The 24,335-nt window shown below is 37.1% G+C and overlaps 1 protein-coding gene across 2 annotated transcripts; it reads left to right on the top strand.

The window, feature by feature from the left end:
* The first annotated feature begins 604 nt into the window (after positions 1-604).
* On the top strand, positions 605-23,602 carry LOC132044240 (uncharacterized). 2 transcript variants are annotated; one of them, XM_059434725.1, is made up of 7 exons: positions 611-1,040; positions 4,011-4,184; positions 4,591-4,683; positions 4,763-4,831; positions 22,169-22,375; positions 22,845-22,970; positions 23,096-23,602. In XM_059434725.1, exons 1-7 carry the CDS (start codon positions 804-806, stop codon positions 23,246-23,248), a joined length of 1,059 nt encoding a protein of 352 aa, XP_059290708.1. In that variant the 5' UTR covers positions 611-803; the 3' UTR covers positions 23,249-23,602. The 2 variants fall into 2 exon arrangements, with proteins under 2 accessions (XP_059290709.1, XP_059290708.1); XM_059434726.1 differs by lacking the exon at positions 4,011-4,184 and having other exon boundaries at positions 605-1,040.
* The last annotated feature ends 733 nt before the right edge of the window (positions 23,603-24,335 follow it).

Here is a 24,335-nt window from a genome sequence, read left to right as displayed (position 1 = left end):
TGGGCTAATCGAGGTAATTACTTTGCCCTAATTCGCATAGAGTTTTAAAATCCTATTATTTTTTTATCCAACATCTGAACAATGTTATGACGTTATATTTACAAATATTAATCTTTTTTTTTCAAACATTGAGTCCATGATGTAATGTGTGTTTTAGTTTTTATAATTAATTAAATTAAATATTATGAACTTAAAATATATATATCAACTGTTTTTTACAATATTAGTAACAGATATATGATTATTAAATAGAGTATTTTAAAGAAAAAATATTTATCTTAAATACCTAATTTAATACCATTTACAAATGTACGAAATTTTCAAAATATTGACTTTTAATTTTTGATAATCAGCTTTTATTTTTAAAATTTAATCTAACTATATAATTACACTTGTGCAACCAAACAATACGCTTGTAATTAAATGACAAACAGACAGGTCGTGGTAATTAATACCCTAGTAATTACACCAATTTCAATTACTAGGTGACTTTCCAAAACGGATCGTTAGTCTTATCAAGTAACCAAGTCGGAAATAAATTGAAGTTCTCTTTTATTCTTATTTTTTTGAAAATTTTGGGCAAAGAAGAAAGAAAAAGAAACCACCTGTGTTTAGTGTAGCAAAAACCCAAAATGAGATGGAATCACGTAAATTGGTGATTGGGTGCGGCGTTTACACACGAAAAATAGACGAAAAAGACTTCTCCCGCCAAGCCATTAGCATTTATTATTATTTTTATTATAATAAATAAATATAAGCTCTAAAGATCCAAGCATTTCTACGGCACCCAAATTCTGTCGGAAATGGAGCTTCCGGTAATCGATCTGGCACCCTATCTGGAAAATTCATCTTTGGATTCGGAAATAGAGAGTGTGTGCTTGGAGGTGAGTCGAACCCTAAGAGAGACTGGAGCTTTACTGGTGAAGGATCCCAGGTGCACCGCTGAAGATAATGATAGGTTCATTGATATGATGGAAAAATACTTCCAACAACCTGAAGAGTTTAAGCGTCTTCAGGAGCGTCCTCATCTACACTATCAGGTATCTATCTATCTATCTATCTATCTATCTCAGCAATGCTTTTATTCTCAATTTTGGGGGTAATTTTGCTTTTTTCCACATTAACCAAGTGTTATTTATAATGATTGCTTGAAATTTCAACACCCGACTGGCCTGTTTCCTCAATTATACATATATTATCCTCAACACTCAAGTCTGATGGGGCATTATATTTACTCCAATTTGAGTGTAAGACATAGTAGTTGGGCTTAGGATTAGCAAAGGCAACAAATCACAACCCTAGCCCGACTTCCTTCTTCCAGATTTGTTATCATGAGAGGTTCGAGGCTATAAACTCCTAAGCAGCCCAACCATCTAGTCCCTATTGTTGTGAAAGAAATTAGGGTCAATACAGGGTTCTATGATAAATCAAAGACTTTGACAGCTTATGCTTTAATCAAGCTTGACAAAAATAAGGTGGCCAGTAAAATATAGCTTTTTCTTGCGTGATCTTGTTGCCTCACCAATAATTTACTTGAAAAAACCCCATTGGTTTAAAACCTGTTGGTTAATTCTCAACGGTTGGCGTTTATCGAATGTGAAAGGAAACTATAGTACATACAGAAATTGGACAGCTTTGCTAACAACAAACACTTTACATTTTGGCAAGTGAGAGTTTATTGTTCATTAGAAAAGTGCTTTATTCAATTAATAATCACAAGTGTAAAATGCGTAAAAGTATGATTTGATTATTTGAATTTCTAATCGCCAAACTGTTGCATGTTTGCTAACTTAAGCCTTAAGTGCATGTTGTCAAAATCTACATATTTGCATAACTGAAACACAAGGCACCAGAAATACCTTTTTTACTATAAGGTAATTTTTATTAGTGAAAACAGTACCAAGAAGGTAGCAAAAAGAGTACAAAAATATTGGATTTGTGCAGAGACTACCCAAAAACTTAATCTAGCAAGTCCAAGAAGTTATCTGCTAATTACAATATCACCTTTATGCCAGCAAAACAAGTGTTGTAAACACCTATATTTTGTAACAAAAATCTGCTCCTTTTTCCCTTCAGAACATCTCTTGTTCCTTCTGTTCTAAACTGTCCAAATGATGCATAAAGGTATAAGCTTCTAAATCATGTTCATCTTTTTCTTCGTGTACTGTGCTTGCCAGCTGTTCAGTAGATCCTTAACATTCTTCATCTTAATACCTCGCTTGATGATTCTATCTTCTTTATTAACTATAAGTGTATGCTAAGGAGTTGAGCTTTCAAGCATTTGATTGAATGGATCACAAATATTTGGAACTGGCTGTTCCATTTCTATTTCTTTTGCTATATCAGCTAGATAAGCATAGAACGCGATGCTCTGAAGCTCTTAAAGGTTGCCAATATGCTGTATAGAAGCATATGGTAAAAGATTTCTGGAGTATTAGGGCTGCAGAGCATCTGGCTTTAATTTGGGAACGGCATTGAATAGTACAATTTCTATTTTCTGCTGCTTGTACTACATGTTTTAAATAACAATCTTCTTTTGCTTTGATTCTTTTTTTTGGAAATTGGTAATATTGGTATTAATAGCACTAGGGCAGTGCTGAAGCCATATTTACAGAGGAGAAGTACCCGCAGCCAACAAAAATCCTAAAACAACAGTTACAATTGCCCTATAAAATCTATTAAGGAAACCTCCTCCTCTAAGTAGCATTCTTTACACCAAAAGTGAAACAAAAGTAGACACTTCATCTTAATATCCTGCACATGATTACCCCTATCATCAAAAACCCTAGAGTTTCTCTCTTTCCAAATTGTCCACCAAATACAAGCAGGAACCAATTTCCACCATTTCTTCTGTCTAACTGAAACTCCCAAACTGTTCCAGCTCTTAAGCAGATCAACAGTGTTTGCAGGCACACACCATTTGATCCCCACAATATTGAGAAAGAGCTGCCACAGCTGAATAGTGAAAGAACAATGAAGAAACAGATGGCTATTTGTTTCTGTGTAAGATTCACAAAACAAACATGTGGAGCATACCTCGAACCCCCTTCTTCTCAACCTTTCCCGAGTCAAAACTGCCTGCCTAGCCACCAGCCAGGTGAAACATAGAACCTTTCTAGGAGCATTAGTCTTCCAGATAAACTTCCACGGCCAGTCGACTATCTGATGAGCATAGTTGCTGATTGTTAAGTAGGCAGATTTGACTGTGAAGGCCCCATCTTTGCTTGGATTCCACAGCAGCTTATCCTCTGCTTCTGATAACCCCTGGAAGACTTCCAAGGTCTTAAAAAACTCCACTACTCTTTCAATTTCCCAATCATTCAGATCCCTCCTAAATGTAATGTTCCATCCTTGCAATCCCTTAGCTGTAGATAAATAATCATTTGGAGAGGTAGAGATACTGAGCAAATCAGGAAAAAGATCTTTCAAACTTCCATGCCCGAGCCAGTTGTCTGCCCAAAACAAATGTAATGTTCCATTCTTTTGCTTTGATTCTCTTTCTCATGGTTTTACTGTCAATTGTAGAGAAGTGACAGCTACTTTTTTTTTGGAACAGTTAACATATCTGTTATAAACAAAGAACTACACCAAAGGTGTACTCAGTAATAATTACAAGTAGTAGTCAAAAGAGCAAAACCTACCACCTAAACCCCTCATAAATAATCTAAAACACTGGAATGTCCTCTGCCTCTTGAGGACATTCATGAATACACCAAAAGTAGAAAAGCACTAGACAATTCATTTTCAACTTCTGAATTGAGATACTCTTATCTTCAAAACACCTCTGGTACATCTCCTTCCAAACTGTCCACCAGATGCAAGCTGGGACAATCTTCCATCTCTCCTTGTTGTCCTCACAGATTACCATCTCCAATTTCAAGTAGTAGTCAAAACAGCTAGTTTTATCAATTAATAACAAGAAAGAAGGATGTATTCAATCAGTTCAGTAAATTCCAACTCTACTCATTAAGCCTCTTATTTGGAAGACTACACATGTCATTGTCTGACAGGTCGGGGTGACACCTGAAGGAGTTGAAGTCCCGCGTAGCCTGGTTGATGAGGAAATGAAAGAGAAGCTCAAAGCAATGCCTAAAGAATATCAACCATCTAGTCCATCTGGACCAGATCGTAAATGGAGATACATGTGGAGAGTTGGTCCCCGTCCAAAGATTACCCGTTTTAAGGTTTCTCCACTCATTTCCCCATTTCAATAATGTTATTCATATCTTGATTAAAAAAATAAAAATAATTTTATTCAAAGATGAGATTGATCAATGACATTGCTTGATTTTAGTCCCAATCAATGGATACACTTAGGGATCGTTTGGTTGGAAACAAGTTATCCCAGGATAACTTATCCTGGGATTAGTTATTCCACCCTTCCATAGGGATAAAATAACACTACAATCCCGGGATAAGTTTTCCCGGGATTAGTTATACTGCGATTTTATCCCAACCAAACGTGGGATAAACTCATCTGAAATATAATCCCGGGATTATTTATCCTTATCCCTCGTACCAAACGAGCCCTTAGTGCCATAAGAAATGGAAATTGCTGCTAGTAAGAAAACAAGCATTATACTCTTGCAGGAACTGAATTCAGAGCCAGTAATACCCGAGGGCTTTCCTGAATGGAAATCTACTATGGATTCATGGGGATATAAGATGATATCTGCTATAGAGGTGGGTGCTAAGCATTTGTATCTTTTATTTATGCTGCTGGTTAGACTATTCTGGAATGTGACTGCTTGGTCTTTTTCAGTCCGTTGCTGAAATGGCTGCTATTGGTTTTGGTCTCTCAAAGGATGCATTCACTTCCCTTATGCAGCAGGTGACTGTTGTTTCATGTCAGTGAATTTTTTTTATATTGTGTCTCCAACTGATTGCTTACGTATCCAACTGATTGCTTGTGTATCATGAAATTTGAAGACTTAATTAATTATTGTTTGTCGGTAAGGATGCTGTTTTATGCTATAACTCAAGAACTCCCCCTTCACCCACAAGGGAAGGCAGACTTGTGCTGAATTATACTTAAATTCGCTTTCAATGAACAATGGACATACCTAAGATTGTTTAAGTGCGACTGATTCTTGTTGGTGTCAAATTGATATAAAATCCGATTCATCAAGAGCTTGGATACACTTCTTTGTTTGGAAATGGTCTGATTTTACTCAGTATTACTTCTATCGTGTACAAAAATTGTTGCATTGCTTCACTTGTTTGCAACTTGTTCTGTGGATCTATTACATGAATACTATATCTTTATCTTTGCTAGAATGTATCAGAACAAGAAGCAAATGTTCATACGTATTAAAAAGTTGCGGCACTTTGATCCCTCTCTGCTTTTCTTATTTCAGTTTCTGTTATCGTTGTGACTTAAACATCCTTTCCCTTTGTTAAAATGAGCTTTCCCTGCCTTATGCAGTTACTATCACCTCTGTGACTTAGTCTGTCTAGCGATGTTTCATATCATTGGCATACAAAGAACATTTCAAATTAATAGGTTTACTGGTGTGCGGATAGTTGTGTACCATAGGGACATTGCTGATAGTTACCACCTCTGTACTAGTATCCTGAACCGTGGCTATGAAGCCCAAACAACCCTGGCTAATCATTGCGAGCCTTGAAGAAAGAGATAATCTGCTTCTCCGGAGTGGCTGCAGAACCCTTCCTCTCAATCCTGGGGCCTCCACGGTATATCTAATGTAACAAGCTTGTTACGGCAATTAAGTGTAGCATAACACGCCACCAACCAATCCATACCCATAATACTGTCGAAGTCGACCATCTGAAGCTCGATAAGATCTACCAAGGTCTCTCTACCCTGAACTGAAACTGTGCATTCCCGATATACTCGGGCCACTACAATAGACTCCCCTACTGGGGTAGATACTAGAAAAGGCTCAGGTAGGAAATCAAGGCCTTGCTCCAAACAAGAAGCATAGAATGGAGACTCACAAGTATAAGTAGATCCAGGATCCATCAAGGCAAGCACTGCGTGAGAGTAAACTGTGAGAATACCTGTAGCCACTGCATTGCACACAACAAGCCAAAACATAGACGAGAAACCCTAACACCGGTCTTTCATGACCCATCTGGCCTGTGGACAGTTGGACACCCTTCATCGGAGGCTGTTCTGCCATCCCCAAACCCTCAACAGGCATCCTCTTTGATGAAATATGCTAACCTCCTGAAACCAGGCACATCAGATAGTACCACGCGGGTCGTGCCCCCTAAACCAGTTCATCTTCATGGAGAACCTCATGTCATGTGGAAATCCCCCGAGGTGAAAAAACTTATTGTACCAGAAAATCTCCAATATGTAGTACTTGGTAAATTCTCATATAGTAAGCCGGACGTGAAGGAATTGAGAAAAGTTATCCTTAACCAGTGTGAAATCGAAGGCCCTTGTACGATATGATTGATCGAGAACAGGCACTTGCTCATACGTTTCACTCTTGGAAGACTATGTCCAGATGTTATCAACACCAGCTTACTATTTAAAGGTGCAAGATACATAAGGGCAGATGCGTTGACTGGTTTGGGATCCATGGTTTGTACCAGATGAAGAAACATCAGTGGCAGTCGCATGGATTAGTTTCCAGATTTGCCTCCAATTCCTTTTGTGAAGGAAGCAGTGTTTCCGTTGGCTTCTGCAGTTGGGAGACCTTTAACAATTGATATGACAACATATAACATGACCCCAGGCCATGCTGTGCCAAAGTGAAGGTGGAAGGCCACTTGTTAGCTACTCACCCTCAAAGGATTAATATTGTGGAGGAAGATGATGCTACAGGAGAAATCAAGTCCAAGTGGATTCAGATTCAATGTGATTATCTTCCAAAGTGTTGGAAGCATTGTAAGTTACAAGGACATGAAGAAGTAGAGTGTAGGGCTTTACATTCGGAATTAGAGAGGCAATACAGAGTAGAGACAGATGAAGATAACAAGGTTGGTACAACAGCTAACCAAAACAAGGTGGTAAGCAGTGGTAAAGTTGTTGGGAATATTCAAAGGAAATAGGAATGGATGTAGAGGAGGAGTAAATACGTTAAGATAAAAGTGGCATAGAAATTGTAGCAGAATCAGGCAAGAATGATTCACAGAATAATAAGGCTGTAGACTCTGTGGAAACACAAAATATATTTGCTATACTCGGAAAGGCTGACGATTAGGATAATGATTTGGATACTGGTACTTCAAGTACCACAAAGAAGTAGTTTAAACAAAAAAAAAATTACCACAGAGAAGCAACTAAAACAGGATGGAGGGAAGATTACATCAGATGTTATGAAGGATGATCAGGAGATGGGAAAGCTGATCAATACAAAATAATGGGTAAAAGACAATTTTATTTTAAAGAAGAATGAGGGCAACAACAACCAAAAGGAAGAGCAAATAATTAATACACAAAAGGAGATGGTCTTATATACTAGCAATACTTCTGTACAAGAAGTTGAAGGAGAGGCAAAGACAACTACAAGACAAGGAGTCCAATCAATTTTGGAAGAACAACCAGGCCAGAAGGATACGCAGGAGGAAAACCAAACTGAGAGACAAGGAAAGATAACAACGGTGATACCAAAATGAAAATACAAGAACATGATCATGATGGAATCTCGACTCCTATTGGTACTCTCAAGGGTAGATGTTTGGAGTGCTTATTTAGTTGGCATTTTCTTACCTGTAAACAGCGTGGATACTTTTTTGGATTTTGCTAGTTCCCTGTCTTTAGCTTAGCTTAGTACAAAAGGCAGGATTCCTTTTGGCTGTTTTACAGGTTTTTAGTCTAAGTTTGCTTCCTGTTTTGTTTGAAGCAGCTTCTTTTGCCCACCTGTAACCTTGCATCATCTTGATGCTTTAATAATGACATTTGATTACTTTATCAAAACAAAATTAAAAAATAAAAATCAATTAGAACTGATAAGTCAAGATGTGAAGCTGGCAAAGGGGATAAAACCAAGGAAACAAATGAGGAACAAGGTGAAAAGGGAAATAATCAGATACAGGAGAATCAAATTAATGAAGATCAACAGATTGTTTTGAAAGAAATTGACACAGGACAGATAGTTACTCAAGTTGAAAAGCCACAGGAGCAGGATTTTGAAAAAACAAAGGAGGGGGGCTTGAATGTTCACTCCACTAATCAAAACTTTAGAAGTGTGACAAGACCTGGTGATTTATCGCCTAGACAAATTTAGAAAGGAAAGTCAGCAGGAAAAGGAAAAAAGAAGAATCAAAGAGAAAGCAGTGTTCTACTAGGAGGTGGAGTACAAACAAGGAACTATTAATAAATCTATTAATCTATGAAGAATGTTCTCATATGGAATATTAAATTTGCTAATACCATTGAAGCTTTTCAAAGGCTTATTAAAATGCATATGAAATATCAGTTTGGCTTTATTGGTTTAATGGAGCAATTTCAGAACGCAGACTAAATAGTAGGATACAGAAGAAAACTGGGCCTTCAAACAGATATAGTGAATGTCTCAGGAAAGATATGGACATTTTTTGATGAAAGTTTTGCAATAAGTATCTTGCAGATCATGAACAACAACTTACTGTCAAATTGAAGAGTCAAGACCTTCAGGAGGATCTAGTGATTACTTTGATGTATGCTAAATGTACACAAGCTGAGAGGTTGGAATTATGGGATTCTCTAGAGAATATGGCTAATAATATGACAAATCCATGGATGATAGGTAGAGACTTTAATGTCGTTACCTCAGAGGTAGAGAAATATGGTGGACTACCTTTATGGATTAATGAAGTGTAGGATTTTGTACAATGCATTCAGAACTGTGGTATGAGTGATCTGGGATTCAAAGGGAGCAAATATACCTGATGGAATGGGCAGAGTGAAGAGTGAAGATGATTGAATATTTAAGAGATTGAACAGATGTTTGGGATACCAAGAATTGCAGACAAGATATCATGGTATAGAAATCTTTCATTTAATCAGGAGTGGATCAGATCGTGCCCCATTACTAGTAGCATATACCAGAAATTTAGCACCAGTATAGAAACATTTTAAATTTCTTAACTTCTGGGTTAAAAATGAAACTTTTCTGGACATAGTTAGGTTACACTAGAAAGCTGATTTTATGACCAACCAATCCTTTTGTACTGTTTCATCACAAACTGAAAAAAGTGAAACCAGTTTTGACTCAGTGGAGTAAAGCTACCTTTGGAAATATATTTCAGGAGATAGAGAATTTGGAAGATGTGATCGAAGTCCATGAAGTTCAATTTGAGTTGCATCCTACACCTAACAATAGGGAAAGACTGTATAGGGTACAAGCCAATTTGAATAGATACTTGCAACTTGAGGAGGAGTTCTGGAAACAGAAAGCAGGAATGTAATGCTATCAGAATGGAGATGGGAACACCAGGTCCTTCCTTGCCTATGTGCAAGGTAGAAGGAAGAGGATATGGTTGAGAAGAACTCAAGATCGAAATGGAAACTGAATGGAGAATAATGAGGAATTTCTCAGGAGGACTATCAGATTTTTCAAAGATCAAACTCACAAAGGAACAAGATCCAGGAAACTATGAAATACTGGATCATGGATGATATCTGATGACCAAAATGAGAATATCACTGATTTACCTACCCATGAAGAGGTTAAGCAGATTGTGTTTAGTCTAAATGAGGAAACTGCAGGAGGTCCTGATGGCTTTACTGGACTGTGTTTTCAAACATGCTGGGGTATAATTGGTGAACACATAACTAATATGGTAAGGGCATTCATTTGTGGAGCAGATTTACCTACATTTGTTACTCACACTAATCTAGTCTTATTACCAAAAAGGGGTCTAGTCCATGCCTTTTCGGATATGACACTAATTAGTTTGAGAAATTTTGTGAACAAGATCTTTTCTAGACCGATTCATGAAAGATCGATGGAATGTCCGCTTCACGTCATCTCCTTAAATCAGGCTGGATTTGTAAATGGGAGGAGTACAGTGAAGAATATTTTACTTAATCAGGAGATCATCACAGATATCAGATTGACAATAACAATAATGTAGTTTCGAAATTGAACATGGCAAAGGCATATGATGGGGTGTCATGGTTGGTTTTAACTAAAGTGTTGAGAAAGATGGGATTTTTTGAGAGATTGATTGAAATGGTTTTCAGAATTATCAGTAAGAACTGGTACTCAGTATTGATTAAAGGACAACAAGAAGGGTTTTTTCAATCCGCAAGAGCTGTGAAACAAGGAGACCCTTTGTCCCCTAGTTTGTTTATTTTGGCAGCTGAAGTATTATCCAGAAACTTGAATGCCCTACATCAGGTTCCAAAGTTCAAAGGATATAGAATGTTCAAGTGGGGCCCTAAGGTAAATTATTTAGCCTATGCTGATGATATGATTGTGTTTTCTTTAGCTGATCCATTCTCACTGCAATTAGTTATGGAAGTTCTGAGGAAGTATGAAGTCACTTCTGGCCAAAAAGTCAACAGAGAGAAGAGTTCAACGTATATGCATCACAATGTCACAAGAGATATAGCTTTAACTGTGGAAATAGCTATTGGAATAGGAAGAAAAGATTTCACTTTTACTTAGTTAGGATGTCCAATCTTTTACAGTAGAAGGAAAAAAGATTTCTATAATGCAATGCTGGTTTTCCTGAAATGATTCCTTGGGTTTGGATAAACCACAAGGCTACTAATATTATGGGAATGGGGCTGCCGTCCCCTTGAGTGTGTGGGGTGGGGTGGGGTGGGGGGGGGGGGCGTTCAATTGATCAAAGCCTTAAAGGAAGATTCTAGAATACTATATTTGCTGGACTTGTTCCTTTTTGGGGGCAGATTCGGGCGCCATCCCACCTCTCTGTCTTCAATTTTGGCCACCAAATAGTTGTAAGACTTGACCAAAATATCTCACTTAGGCTTTGAGCTCTTCTTCCACAATAAGACACTTTTTAGTTGCTAATTGAAGCCCATCGAGCTTGACCTGAAATTTCCTTGTTTGGGATCTTGTCATGGACCTTTTTGAAGCTCTTAAATCTTCATCTTTGTCCTTCAATGGAGTCGAGCTTCCATGACTGCTATAATTCTCCCCCTCTCAAAGAAGATTCGTCCTTGAATCTTGACATAGACCATATTTGCTCCTTCAATGGATGTAAGCCTTCATTGTTGCTATTATTCTCCTCCTCCTAAAGAAAATTTGTCCTCGAATCTTGACAAATACCTACAACCAAACATGATAATCACAATAAGTAGCAAAGAAAACCCAATAAGCATTTGATAAAAATAACACAACGTACCATGCAACCACTTAACTCACTTAGTTCTTTTATGTACAAACACCCTTTTTAAATATCCAAGCATAACATCGTCTGGTAGAATAATGTAATTGCCAACACAAGCACTAAAAACACAATTCATAAGCTCTTTAAACAATAGAGGATCATTAGCTAGACCAAAAGCATATTTGCTCTTTTAAAACAACTTAACCTCAACATTGGATATATAATAGCCAAGGTATGGATCAAAAGTAATTTCCTTGAGAAGCGACTTGGAATAAATCTGCAAAAAAAAGGATTTACAAAACAAGATAAAGATATTGTGAACTTAGTAACATGTGAACACTTATCCTTTTCCACACTTGAGCCACTACATTCTGCATTTAGCTCAACTTCCTCAATATCTATTTCATCAAAAGCTTTATGTCCCTCTTTATCTTCATTGGAAAGTTCATCATCTTTACTTTCTTCATTGGAATTCCAAAGTGGACAAAAATGTAATGCAAACTCATCTTTGGTATCATCCCACAATGGGTTACCATACACTTTTAAACCTTGACCGATGAGGTTTTCTTCTGCAAGTGAGGTGTCATCATCCTTTACACAAGGTTGATCTCAATTTTTTGCATGAAAGGTGATGTAAGACTAAAACAAGAAAGAGTTAGTGGATTAGCATAGAACAAGATTTATCCTCTCTCAAGTTTCCTTGGATTTGTTCACTCAACTTATCTCGTTCCTCACTTTCGTCACATTGTGACAAATTGTTCACATAAGAAGAATATGTTCACTCCAAATCTGAGTTATAGCTCCACTTAAATATTTGACCTTGTCAAATTGTGGTACAAGTTTAGTTTCATTTGCATCAACAAATAAATCATCAGCAAGGTCATACCACATGAGATTATTAAGCTCAACTTTGTCTTCCACAAATCATCGGCCTTTGCACCTTTCAAATCTTCTTTGAAGCTAGTCTCTCCCTTCAATTGTTGTACCAACCCTTCAATGGTTTTTTCAAAATAACCTGAACATTTGGATCACAAATACTAGAAAAAGAAAAGAGTTATATAGTTAGAGCTTGAAGAAGAATCTTCTTAGACACTCTATTCTTTTAATATCTTCCTGTTCCTCATCTCTCATCTCAAGTATACTTGTCCACTTTTCATTTTACCTCTCAAACTCACTTCACTCAATTCTGTCCATTCGTTTCTAGTTTTTGACAACTCACTCTCTTCACTTATCACTTCCTCTCCTTTTTCCTCTCTTGAGTTGTCGAGTTGCTCACCCTTGCTTCTCTATTTCTTTTGTCTCTCGTCCTCACTTTTGTTTGGTTTGAAAATGGATCCAACTGAGTTGCTTTCCTTGGAAAAATCTGCTATATAAAGCATCATAAGCACCCACATACTTGCCAAGAATTCCTCTTATATCCTTTGGAGGACTTTTAGCAACAACTCTGATATTTGGTTTGTTACAGTCATTTGATGTCCCTTTGGTCCTTCTTTTTATATGCCTTGAGCTTCAACTCCACCTCGTTAGATGAAGGATAGTTTGAAGATGTTCTTGTGGATTCATGTTGTCTTTTCTTTCTTTCATCCCACTCATCATTCGCTTTCTTTATCATTCATAGAGTTTTCGCAACTCCTTGTGAAAGATATCTTCATCCCTTCCTTTCAATCTTTTATCTTCTTCCTTTCTTTTGGTATTTATGGATGTAGCCATAACCTCCCAAAGACCTGCAAGTTACTTACGTACAAACAAAAGATTGTTAGAACCAAAAGGACCTTACCAAAAATGAATCACACCCTTACATGTATCACTCAAATAGGCTTTTACCCTCAAAGAATCTCACCACTCTTGCCTTTTACCACTCAAGGGATGCTCCTTAAAGATCTTCCATGAACCAGCAACTGAAACCCTTCAAAGCAAGTTCCAAGATTTGGTTCAAGAATGGAGTTTATGTCAAACAAAGAAAAGGACAACAAAACTATAACGGACTGAAAAAAAAGAAATACACAATGAAAATAAAGAGAAGCACGGAACAAAATGACACGAAATAAAAAAGCAGGCACAAAATCACTAGACTACACTTAAATACAAATACTTAAAGTATCTTAGTAAGGAAATAATAGGAAAAATCAATGTAGAGTATAAACTTTCAAGATAACCTAGAATATATTAAACGGAAAAAGCTCAAATATGCCATCGAACTATCGGAAATGGCTCATTTATGCCACTCATCAATAGTTTGGCTCATTTATGCCATCGAACTATCGGAAATGGCTCATTTATGCAACTCATCAATAGTTTGGCTCATTTATGCCATCGCCTGTTACCAAAATGACTCATCCATGCCATTTTTCATTAATGCCGGTTTTATAATACCATATATGACACGTGACCTCCAATTAGAGGTGTACGTTGTTTAATTAAATCGTACCCAATTTTAAATCCCAAATTAATAAAAAATCCGACTCATACACCCTACAACCATAGTCTAGTTGGAGGCCATGTGTCATAACTGGTATTGTAAAATCGACATTAATGAAAAATGGTGTGGATGAGTCATTTTGGTAACGGACGATGGCATAAATGAGCCAAACTATTGAGGAGTGACATAAATTAGCCATTTTCGATAGTTCGATGGCATAAATGAGCTAAACTATTGACGAGTGGCATAAATGAGCCATTTCCGATAGTTCGATGACATATTTGAGCCTTTTCCGTATATTAAATGAGCTTTTGAATCCAAAGGTGCTGCAAAGACCTTTGCACTCCTCCAAGTGGCTTTTAAGTTTCTTGATGACCTTTTGGAATTTTTGATGAATATAACTTGAATACCACTTCAAATCCCAGTGAGTTTCACAAAAATTATAACTAGATCTGAATACCAACAATTTAAAGTCAAAAAATCACAAGATTGAGTACAAGCGACATATCAAGGAGATGTGCCATGGTATATTCTATTTGCAGATGACATAAATTTGATTGACGAGACACGCAGCGAAGTTAACAATAGGCTGGAAATTTTGAGACAGACCTTGGAGTCTAAAGGGTTCAAGTTGAGCAAGACTAAGACAGAATACTTGCAGACTTGCAGTGCAAGTTCAGTGACGTAACTCACCCGGCAGATGTGGAAGTGAGGATTGATACACAAGTCATCTCTAAACAAGAAAGTTTCAAGTATCTGGGTCAATAATCCAAGGAAATAGGGAGATTAACGAGGATGTTACACATCACATTTGAGCGTGGTGGATGAAATAGAGGTTCACATCCGGTGTTTTGGGTGATAAGGATGTGTCACCAAGCCTTAAAGGTAAGTTTTATAAAGTGGTGGTAAGTTTTATAAAGTGGTGGTCAGACCAACTATGTTGTATGGGGCGGAGTGTTGGTTGGTCTAGAATTGCACGTCCAGAAGATGAAAGTAGTTGAAATGAGGATGTTGAGATGGATGTGTGGGCATACTAATAGAATTAGAATCAGGAATGAAGATATCTAGGACAAGGTGGGAGTGACCTTCATGGTGGACAAGATAAAGGAGGCGAGCTGAGATGGTTCGGGCATGTGAAGAGGAGATGCACAGAATGCCCCAATAAGGAGGTGTGAGAGGATGGCTATGGTGGGTATGAGGAGAAGTAGAGATAGGCCGAAGGAGCATTGGGGAAAGGTGATTAGACATGACATGACACATCTGCAGTTTACCAAGGATATGATCCTAGATAGGAAGATATGAAGGTCGAGGATTATGGTAGAAGGTTAGTAGGTAGTTGAGTGGTGTCTAGTTTCCGTATCAGTATTGTTAATATTACTCTCATACTGTCTTATTCTTCAATTTTAGTATTACCTGTTGTTTCCTTTGCTTCGATTATCATTTTATTTTGTTGGTGCTATTGTTCTTTTCTCCATTGTTTTTAGTATGACTTCTTCACTACTGTATTTGCTTTGCATACTTGTTATGCATTAGTTGAGTCGAGGGTCTATCGAAAATAGCCTATCTACCTTCACAAGGTAGGGGTAAGGCTGCGTACACACCACCCTCCAGACCCCACTTGTGGGATTACACTGGGTACGTTATTGTATTGAGTACAGCGCATCAAAACCAAGTGACTAATACCAAAAAGGTAGTGTTCACGCACTGTTCAATGAGTAGATTTCAATTCTTTTTTGACTTGTTTTGATTTTTTTGCTATTGTTCACGCTACAGTAATTTTTTTAAAAAAAAAAAAGTTTTTTTAAAATAAAATTTCTAGTGTTCAAATCAACATATCGAGTGAGTATAAGAATACTCAATCATCCAAAGCTCTGATACCGCTTGATAACAACATAATTCGTGGAAGAATTTAAAATTAGCTGTTAGAAAGAAGGAAGGATTGATTCTTGAGAGAGAAGAACACAAGCTCAAGTATTTGATAGTTGAAACCTTGTTTAATAGTAAAAGAAGCTGTGAATAAATTAAAAAGAAGAAAAGGAGGGAGCGAACTTAAATAAGAAATCTTACCGTTGAAGAAATCCAAGCTATGCTTCACGGTAAAACAAAAAGGGCAAAATCCTAAAGAGAACCTCAAAGGTCTCCATAAGCCACAAGGCTACTAATTTTAATATTAATTCAAACTTAGTTACAATGAAGAAGAAAGCACCCCTCCATAAGAAGGGGGCTGCCATCCCCTTGAAATTATCAATGGGAATAGTCAAACTAGATTTAATATGCTAGTAAAATCCCTAGCTGAATAAAAGTTGGAATTTCCGGGGGGCGGGGGCGTTCAAGGTCAATTAACCAAGGTCTCAAAGGAAAAGATTATAGAAAACTAAAGTTGAACATTAGTTTTGTGCTGCTGGCCTTGCTCCTTTTTGGGAGCAGATTTGGGCCCCATCCTACCTCCTCTTTGTCTTCAATTTTGGCCACCAAATAGTTGTAAGTTTAGCCATTTTACCTCGAAACTCTTCAAATAAACTTTCCTTACCTTGTTCTTGCTCAACTAAGTCCATAGATTCTCTTGAAAAAGTACCTTGTTCTTTTTTTTTTTTTTGGAAACTGGTAAGGTTTGAAAAAGTACCTTGTTCTTCCAAGTTCTTCACAAGACGCAAAAGAACTAGAGAAAGTAGAAAGGTTAGTAACATTAGAATAAGGAAGATCCTCACTCTCAAGCTTTTGTTTGCCCTCTTTCTTTTCTCTCATTTTCTTTTCAATTTCTTCTCTTGTGACAACTTACTCTTCTCACCAATGTTGTCAAAGGCGCGCGTAAGCCTTGAAGCGAGGCTCAAAACATGTTGAGCGCTTCGCCTCACTTTATGTGCGCTTCAGTGTCTTCATCAAGGCTCTAAGACATACTTTTCCTTGCCAATGAGCCTCTTTTGAAGGGATGACACTAGATAATTGATATTTCACTTTATCGTAATGTTTTTACGATTTCTTTGTCCATATATTTGTTATTCAAGCGTATTATTATTAGTCTTTGTCCATATATTTGTCCATCGTGCCTTTTTTCAGTAAAGCCCCCGCTTTATTTGCACTTAAAGCCCCAGCTGACCATAGAGCTTTTTTGCGCTTTTCGCTTTAGATAACACTGCTTCTCACTCAATTTTTCCTCTCGTTTTTCCACTTAAGAGTTGTCACTTTCCTCTCCCTTACTTCTCTCTATCTTTTCTCTCTCATCCTCACTCTTTCTTGTCGTATTTTTTAAGGATGCCCTCAACTTCGCTTGCTCTTTCAACACTTAATTTGGCTCTAATGGTTCAAGCTTGATCACTTTTTCTTCCATTTGCAATGTATAGTGATTCTTCCTCCCATTATGCATAATATCTCTATTATACATCCAAGTTCTCCCAAGAATAATATGACATGCATGTAATTGCACCACACCTCAAGTTACTTCATCTTTATAGGCTTCAATCAAGAAAGGAATTTTCACCATTCTACTCACTTTAAGTTCACCACATTCATTTAACCATTGCAACCTACATGGCCTAGGATGATTAAAAGTCTTTAACTTTAATTCCTTCACCAAGGTAGCACTAACCAAGTTATCACAACTAGCACCATTCACTACCAAAGTGCGCATCCTTTCCAAAATAAGGCATCTAGTGTAGAAAATATTATGCCTTTGTGTACATTCTTCTTCTTCATTCAAACAAGTTGATAAGGATCTCCTTACTAGCAAGTCTTCATTCACAAGCATCACCTCATCATTTGCATTTTCCAATAAAGAAGTACTACTTTCAACAACTTCATCAAAGGCACCAATCTTAGATCCCACAACATTTTCAACACAAGAAGTCTCACTTTTATCACAAGTAGACAATTCAACACTTTTCTCAAGAAGTGACATAATTTCACAAGTTGAAGTAAGAGTAAGATCCTTTAAAGAATGACTACTAGAACCAACAAGATTATCCTTTAAAGAATGACTACTAGAACCAACAAGATTTTTATTCACATTCTTTAAACAATTTCTAGCTCCCAAAGATTTATAACAAGGCACACTTTTATCACTACTAGCACAAGAAGTATAATTAAGTGTAGCCAAGTTACCTTGCACTCCACTTGAATGCTCATAATAATAAGTAGCAAAGGACTTTTCTTCTTTAGGCATGGGATATGCTCCAAGGACTTCATTTGACTTGTAGCAAGGGCTCTTAACTTTATGTCTATGGTTGACACAATAAGAAACGTCTCTTGATATTCCTTTCGAGTGAATATATGACAAATGATACACATCTTGATTATTCCTCAAGTCTTCTTTCTTAGCATTACTCCTTGTTGCATATTTCTTCAAACTTCCATCATACTCCTCCTTTCTACTCCAAGTAGATCCTCTATTATATTCACCACAATATCTTTCTCGAAAATATGTAGGAGAAAATTTCTCTTCCATGAGTCTCTTAAACTCTTTCCATTTTGTGACAGCACCTAAGTTATCTCTATACCTTTTGTTCATCACTTCATTCCACCACCGATAGGCATGATCTATGAATATGTCCGTGGCATAAATTACTCTTTGTGGGTTAGAAACTTTGAAGATGTGAAATGTCTCTTCAAGCTCTTGGACCCAATCAAAGAGCTTCCGGACCATCATTCCCATTGAAGCAAGGAAGCTTCATTTCACGGAGTTCCTTCTCTTTAATCACATTTCCTTCATACCACCACTCATACCATGTATCTAAACTATCTCTAATATAAGCCGGTTCATTAGATGAACTCCATCTTTCATTTCCTTTCATGGAACCACCACTTGGATTCCTGTTACCCTCCATGTCTACCTTTTTAACTCCTTGTACCTACAAAAGACACTTGAAAACAAAGAAGATTGGTTAGTTTAAAAAAAAAAAAGACCTTAAGTCACTCCCTTAGTGTATCACTCAAAATTCATATCACTCAACACTCGTGTTTACACTCAAGGCCGAAGGCTTTTATGGCCACTCTCAAATGAGCTCATCTCTCTTTGCCTTTAACCTCTCAAGGGATGTCCACAATCTCTTCAAGAACCAACCATTCTCAAAATACTTCAAGCAAGTATTCAAATAGCGGTTCGGAGTGGAATTTATTTCAATAACAAAGAAGGACAAATAAAACTAACGGACTAGGAAACAAAGAATTAAAAGAGAAAAGCACGAATCAAGTGCTACAAATAAATAAAAGCACACAATTAATTAGATAACAAAAGTATGAAAGTGAGAAGGTATTCAGGAAATACACACGGATGTCAAGTCATCACTTAGTACTTAGGTCTTAGACACAAACCACGAGAGCTTTGAGATCCATAGATCTTCAACTTCAAAATTGGAGTTCAAATGTTCTCCACTTTTAAAACCCACAACAATAGTTAACCCAAATTTAAGTAATAGCCAAGCATCAGATCACTTTAAATATTTAATCTCCAACTCCACAATTAAGTAGCTAAAATGAATTCCATGCATTAACATCATCCGGATCTGGATTTTGATATTCGGCAGCAACCAATTTCATGAACCCAAACCTTCAAGCCACAATTGTAGTTCAACTTTTAGCACAAACAACCAGCTTCAAATAATTTTCACCAATATTTTTAAGATCCAAATAGTAATAACCCAGCAGCTCGCCGATTCCGAAATTCAAAGTCTCGAACCAGATTTTCTCAATGCCTCGTGGTCTGCTTCCAACAAACACCCCAATAGCTTTTTTTTATTTTCTATCTTCTAATAGCACAATCACCAGATGACTTTCCAAAATTTCAGATTCACACTTGGACAGTAGCTTAAACAGGAACAGTGAATTTTTGTTTTGTTTTGTTTTTTGTGTGTGTGTGATTTTGATGGCTCAAAATCAGTGAAACAATTGAGTATTAGGATACCCAATTACTCCAAAGCTCTGATACTAATTTGATGTGAAACGGGCTCGGGAATTCAAAGAAATTGAAGATGGGTTCTTCAACCCCACAAACAATTATGGAAAACAATAGAAGGATAGGAAAATTAAGAGAATTGTTGGGGTAAACAAATACCTAAGTAATTAAATACTTAGACATATGTAAATGGAACCAATAATCTTAAATCTAGGATGTGAAGAAAGAAATGGTTAATCTAGGATTGAAATGCAATCAGTCAACTCAAAGAAACAATGAAGAGAATCTAGGAACTAATTAGATTAACATTCAAATAAGAGATATAATCCAAAGAGAGAAGAGAATGAACTCATACATGAATTACGTACTTGTTCCAATTCAAGAGAGGTTCAAGAGGAGGTATGGGACAATCCCCAACTCTCAAAAGAGTAATCTACCCTCAAATCCAACATAATCGATCTTGCAAAAGAAAGACATAATAGTCTATTTATACTAGGGTTCATTATCTAAGTTAATTACTAAAATGCCTTTAACTTATGGGCTCCAATTTAAGAATAAGGACATGGGTCTTCTTTCTTCTTTTGGGCTTCCAATTGTCTTGGACCTTGTTCTCCACTCTTTAAATATCGACATAAGCATATTGTGGATCTTGAAGCTCGGAAAGAAGTGTCCAATTTCATGATGGCCACCTCGTATCCCATCAACTCACGAAGGAGGATTGCCCAAGACCATATAAGGAGACCAAGGACCCCTTATCCCACCGATTTGGGGCTCCAACACCCCCTGAACGCCCAGGGCTGGACATCTGAAGCGTAAACAAAATATAAGACGGGGGGCCCAACATCGAAAACAATTAACCGGGATGGGTCTAGCTCTGATAACATGTTATGAACCTTGAGCGTAACTCAAACCCAAATCCTAGCTCATGAGGGAAGGATTACCCAAGACCATATAAGGAGATCAAGGACCCCTTATCCCACTACTGTGGGACTCCAACACATAGCTATAACATTTAGATCTTTGTTGCCAACCTGTGTATCACACTTGATGTCCACCTGCGTTTCATCAGTTTTTGGACTTGTGCAACACCATTGTGATTTTTCTCAGGTCTATAACAAAATTTTCCCTCACTTCAGGGTGGAGTATTCTACATTTAAGTCCCTATGATCCTAGACATTGCAATGATTACATAATTCCAGTGTCATTGCACTCAACCTTCTGAACTATGATTTCCTTGTGTCCTGCTTCATTATGAGATGAATCAGAACTTCATTGAGAAGGGGTTTTCAACCTTGACTTTAACCTAGTTTTGGACAAAGTTGCTTTGTCCGTGATGATGGGAATGCCTATAGGTTCGGCAATGCAGCCCATTCAAAGAAATGCAACAGGAAATTAGGGAGGTTAATCCATACCAGCGTTAGCGTTGTCTCCTCTTCTGGCTTCATACTCTTGCCACTAAGTGGAAGGAATTGTATATATTTTTATGATCTTCCTCCAGATCAAAATCGATGAACACATGTTTCATATTATATGCACCAATCTTGACCTTATCCTTAAGAGGGGTTGATTTGAGGAAGTCAGCTTCAATGGAATGCCTGACTCATGGAAATTACCAACCACAGTGAGCCGACAGGATTCAGCCAACATATCATATTTTCTTAGGTGAAACTAACCACAGGTTTCCAGCAACGAAATCATACGGCCTGTACTTGAGGTGAACCTTTTTCTTTGTAGATTTTCCATTGTTGCCTGGACAACCAACTACAACTACAAAATTTAGGGAGTTATCCCCTCCTAGAGGGTTCCCGGGAGCCAAATTCCCCCCAATTTTAGGAGTAGTAGCTTTGCTAGTGGTTTCTGCTTGATGAATTAGCAGTGAGAAGGCTTGAAATTGGGGGTTAGATGGGTCGGGGGAGCTGGCGGAGGGCCAGGATATTTGCCGAACAAGTTGAGGGAGAGCATTTTGCTTTCAAGATGACCGTTAATAGTTACCGATAGAACCTTTTGGGGAAATTCCTGAAAGGAAAAGTAGAGAGAAGTTGGAGCTTTTCTCACTAGATTAGTTTGGAAGGTTGTTACAGTTTCAAATTTGGCAATTGATTGATCAATATCCTAATCTTGTCCTTAACTTAATGAATTAGGCATGCATGTATGATTATTGTTCCCACCCTTCACCTCTCATTGAAAATCCTCTCCTATAGTATGGCTTCTCGTTGTGAGTAGTGAAATGCCTAATATCAGATGTGAACAAGAACAGTCACGAGGATCATACAAATGAGATGACAACTCTTAGCATTACCTTGCTTTTACGAGTGGAATGTTGCTTAAAATGGTTTTTGGACAAGAAAGAAAATTACAATAAAACAAGTTCATTTGTTTTTTGAAAGGAAAATTTGGAATAGTGCGTCTCTATTGAATCAAGCCTGCTAAATGGTACTTGGGACCCACTACCAATGTTCTTGGGTGTATCAGCATAATATGTTTTGCGAGTTTAAAATGTTTTCTAAAATTGCTATTGTTATCATTATATTTCTTTCTAACATAGCACTCCTGTTTTGTTTTTGCTCTATTTAGTTCATCGCTTTATGACTAATTCTAATGTCCAGGGACCACATCTGCTTGCTCCAACGGGAAGCGACCTGAGGGCTTATGGCAAAGAGGGAACGGTATTTGCAGGATACCACTATGACCTGAACTTCCTCACAATTCATGGGAGAAGTCGATTTCCCGGACTAAGTATTTGGCTTAGAAATGGGCGAAAAATGGAAGTGAAGGTTCCTGTAGGATGCCTCCTTATTCAGGCAGGAAAGCAGGTATAAAGAATTTGATGTACTTCCTTATTTTCTTGACAGTACTAATGCCTTTAGCTTGTTAATCTGCTAGCTCCAGCAAATCAACATCAACATGGACTTAAAATGATCATGCAATCACTGCGCTACAGTTTCCTTGGCATGGTGAAATAGTAAACTGTGGTCCAATGTTTTGCCATTTTACATGTTTGATCATTTTCTGGTTTGAATAAGTGTGTTCACTTTTTATAAGATAATTAGAACTAGTTATTCGCAGATCAATATTAGCTCTGTGGAAGGGTCTGGCGTGAATGTAATGTTAAAATGCTAAATTTTATAATCAAGATATATCTTAATATATTCACTTTGCAAGATCTGTATCATAGTTTGGAAGGCCTATTTGATTTACAGGTGTATTCCTATATACCTCGCATATTGTTGGAAGTTTCAGTTGCTACCATTTTCTTGACTTTTTGTTCAATAATGTACTCAGATAGAATGGTTGACAGCTGGAGAATGCATGGCTGGCATGCATGAAGTTGTTGTAACTAATAGGACCACTGATGCAATTAAACGAGCTCTGGAGCAAAACTGTAGTCTGTGGAGAGTATCCTCTACGGTGCGTGAGAAAATTATAGGCTGAAATCTTTTTTTTTTGAAATTTGAATTGCAAAAGTTGCAATTGTTGAAACGTTGACTTGTTAAAAGTGATACTAACATGGATTTGTTTTCTGCTTTACCTAGCTATTTGCACACATGGCATCAGATGCAGTGCTAAAACCTTTAGGGCATTTTTCAGACAGTCCTCTTGCAAGCAAGTATCCTCCCATTTGTGCCGGTGAATTTGTTGAACATGAGCTTGCTGTCATAAATCTTAAAGGTAATAAAGGAGCTTGATAATCCCTATTTATGGAAGTGGGTTCCTATAGCACTAAAGGTGCTATAAATGATGAAGCAAATTGAAATTGGATTCTTCTGTCTATTCCTGGTCAGTGAACAGTTGTCAGGGCAAAAAAGCCTTTGTAAAGGAGCAAAGTATAACTGTATCATTAATTCCGTTTTGTACTTTGTTTAACACTAGGGTGATTGGATATACTTCCCAAATGACTGCAAGATCTGCTACACTTGTTCTATCATTTGATTGGCTAAAAGATGAAATGTCAAGCCATTCAACTTTAATAGTATTGGCTTTGCTTTATGTATTAACCGTTTGTGTTTTTCATTGAGTAATGTCAGTTTCTTAGTGTCTTATCATGTTGGTGATGCTTTACATGTATTCAAACATTTGTGCTTGAGGTAGAGGGCCGAGTGTACGGAAACCCGACCCGATTTTGGGACCATAATTATAATCATACCATAATTATAATCATACTCGTAGTGCGTTAAATTTTGCAAGTCTACTCATTTCAGAACAATTTTAAACATGCAGTGTTTACAATTTCATATAGTTGAAGTTCAGGCACATATGATTGAGTTTTAGCCATTTTTGCTTCAACTTTTGACACATTTGGTTGAATTCAGTTATTTTTTTGCCTGTACTTCAGACATAAATACCTGAACTTCTAGTATAAATAATCAAATTTTAGCCATATAAATTTAGAAATTGCATGTCTGAAGTTTTTCGGAAATGAAGTGAGTAGACGTGCAATTTTTTTAAATAATTGGTTACAATTTAAATAGCGGTATTCAAATAGGGTATTATGTGAAAATTTTATGTGATTGGGTTAACAAAATTAGTCCATGAAAATATGACCCTTTCAACTCGCTAGTTTATTAGCTCAACTCATCTTGACACGCGTAAATTCAGTAATTTAAAAGTAGGGGTGATTTGGGCTAAGTATGTAGCCCAAATTGATTAATGAGAAACTGTCAAAATATTTATAATCATTTTTTTGTTTAATATGTAATATATATCTATAACTAAGAAGAAAAGAAGGTTTCTAGTGGCCCCAAACCTGGGGAGGCGGATCAGCACCAATGCCTT

Source organism: Lycium ferocissimum, unplaced genomic scaffold (genome assembly GCF_029784015.1).
Source record: "Lycium ferocissimum isolate CSIRO_LF1 unplaced genomic scaffold, AGI_CSIRO_Lferr_CH_V1 ctg3952, whole genome shotgun sequence".
Taxonomy (NCBI): Eukaryota; Viridiplantae; Streptophyta; class Magnoliopsida; order Solanales; family Solanaceae; genus Lycium; species Lycium ferocissimum.
Note: the sequence above shows the minus strand (reverse complement) of the source record. Positions and strands in the feature narration are given on the sequence as shown.

Coding starts and splice junctions, on each gene's coding strand:
- LOC132044240 (XM_059434725.1), top strand. CDS start 804: ATGGAGCTTCCGGTAATCGATCTGGCACCCTATCTGGAAAATTCATCT. Junction 4,185..4,590: donor CAAAGATTACCCGTTTTAAG/GTTTCTCCACTC, acceptor ATACTCTTGCAG/GAACTGAATTCAGAGCCAGT. Junction 22,971..23,095: donor TGTGGAGAGTATCCTCTACG/GTGCGTGAGAAA, acceptor TGCTTTACCTAG/CTATTTGCACACATGGCATC.